The 1,950-nt window shown below is 42.7% G+C and overlaps 1 protein-coding gene across 1 annotated transcript; it reads right to left on the bottom strand.

Annotated features, from left to right (window-relative positions):
* Window positions 1-780: 780 nt before the first annotated feature.
* LOC138868632 (uncharacterized mitochondrial protein AtMg00860-like) lies at window positions 781-1,540 on the bottom strand. The gene is made up of 2 exons (XM_070146195.1): window positions 1,374-1,540; window positions 781-1,120 (listed from the first exon to the last, which is right to left on the bottom strand). The coding sequence occupies exons 1-2, from the start codon at window positions 1,538-1,540 to the stop codon at window positions 781-783; spliced, it is 507 nt and encodes a 168-aa protein (XP_070002296.1).
* Between the last annotated feature and the right edge of the window lie 410 nt (window positions 1,541-1,950).

Genomic DNA, 1,950 nt, shown 5'->3' with positions numbered 1-1,950 from the left:
CAACTCATGGTACATCTTCACGGCCCCCGGATGAATGGAATACCGTGAACTATGGGCCTCCTAAAGAATCAATTCTCACAATCCACCCACATTTGGAACTAGATCCGGCCCTGAAGCCTCAATACCCCATCATCTCCAATGGTCACCTCCTTAGAATCATTGTACTGCACTGCGTCCCTTAGGAAAATCAAGTGGGGATCATCATACTGACGCACCTTGATGCGCTCAAACAAGGACGGCCATGATACAACACACGCAAGAACCTTACTAGGCTCCAAAATATCAAACCTCACAAACCGATTGGTCAAAGCCTGAACATCCAAAGCTAATGGTCTCTCCCCGACTAGAATGCATGTAAGACTCCCCATGCTTTCAGCCTTTCTACTCAAAGTATCGGCCACCACATTGGCCTTCCCCGGGTGATAAAGAATGGTGATATCATAGTCCTTTAGTAGATCTAACCACTTGTGTGGCCTCAAGTTCAGATCCTTTTGCTTGAATAAGTACTAGAGACTCATGTGATCCGGAAACACCTCACAAGACACACTGTAAAGATAATGCCTCAAAATCTTGATATGAATAATGGTTGCTAACTCTAAATCGTGTACATAATTTCTTCTCATTGGGCTTCAATTGACACGAAACATAAGCAATAACTCTACCCTCCTGCATCAACACACATCCAATGCCAATCCATGAAGTATCACAACAAATTGTATAAGAACCCGATGTTGAAGGCAAAACTAGAACTAGAGTTGTATCCAAAGCAGTATTGAGCTTCTAAAAGCTCTCCTCACACTCATCAGACCACCTGAATGTGGAACCCTTCTGCCTCAATCTAGTCAATGAGACTGCTATAGATGAAAACTCCTCCATAAAATGGCGATAGTAGCTAGCCAGCCCAAGGAAACTCTGGATCTCAGTAGCAGTAGATGGTTTGGGCCAACTTTGAACCGCATCAATCTTCTTCGGATCCACCTTAATCCCCTCACTAGATACCATGTGGCCCAAGAATTCCACCGAGTCTAAACAAAACTCACACTTGGAGAATTTAGCATATAGCTTCTTCTCCCTTAAAGTCTGAAGCACAATCCTCAAATATTGCTTATGATCCTCCCGGCTGCGAGAATACACCAATATATCATTAATGAAAAGTACGACGAAGGAATCAAGATAGGGATAAAATACGATGTTCATCAAGTACATAAAAGTTGTTGGGGCATTGGTCAGCCCAAAAAAACATCATTAGAAACTCATAGTGACCATAGTGGGTCCTAAAGGTCATCTTCGGAACCGATGTCAAATCAATCTTCAAGAATACCCTATAACCTTAGAGCTGATCAAACAATTCATCAATGTGTGGTAGTGGGTACTTGTTCTTGATAGTAACCTTGTTCAACTGGTTGTAGTCAATGCACATCCTCATAGAAATGTCTTTCTTCTTCACAAATAGTACTGGTGCACCCCAAGGTGACACACTAGGCCATATGAAACCCTTATAAAGCAATTCAGGTAACTGTTCCAACTCTAGTGGTGCCATGCGATATGGTGGAATAGAGATGGCATGAGTGCCCGACACCAAATCGATAACAAAATAATATCTTGTCAGGTGGCATGCCCGATATATCTGCAGGAACCACATCTAGAAACTCCCTCACTATTGGAACCGACTCAATATAGGAGTATCATCACTAACATCCCTCACAAAGAGCAAATACGCCAAACACCCCTTCTCAACCATCTGTTTATGAAATCACTCCACTTGGAGTGTGACCAAAGGAACCTCTCCACTCCAACCTAGGCAACCTTGACATCGCCAATGTCATAGTCTTAGCGTGACAATCAAGGATAACATGGAACGGAGATAGCCAGTCCATACCCAAAATCACCTCAAAATCAACCATACAGAGCAATAAAAGATTAATTCTAGACTCATAACCCCCAATGGTA

Source organism: Nicotiana sylvestris, chromosome 5, assembly GCF_000393655.2.
Source record: "Nicotiana sylvestris chromosome 5, ASM39365v2, whole genome shotgun sequence".
Taxonomy (NCBI): Eukaryota; Viridiplantae; Streptophyta; class Magnoliopsida; order Solanales; family Solanaceae; genus Nicotiana; species Nicotiana sylvestris.
This window is presented reverse-complemented; position numbering and strand designations above follow the sequence as displayed.

Coding starts and splice junctions, on each gene's coding strand:
- LOC138868632 (XM_070146195.1), bottom strand. CDS start 1,540: ATGGCACCACTAGAGTTGGAACAGTTACCTGAATTGCTTTATAAGGGT. Junction 1,121..1,373: donor AAGGTTACTATCAAGAACAA/GTACCCACTACC, acceptor GTATTCTCGCAG/CCGGGAGGATCATAAGCAAT.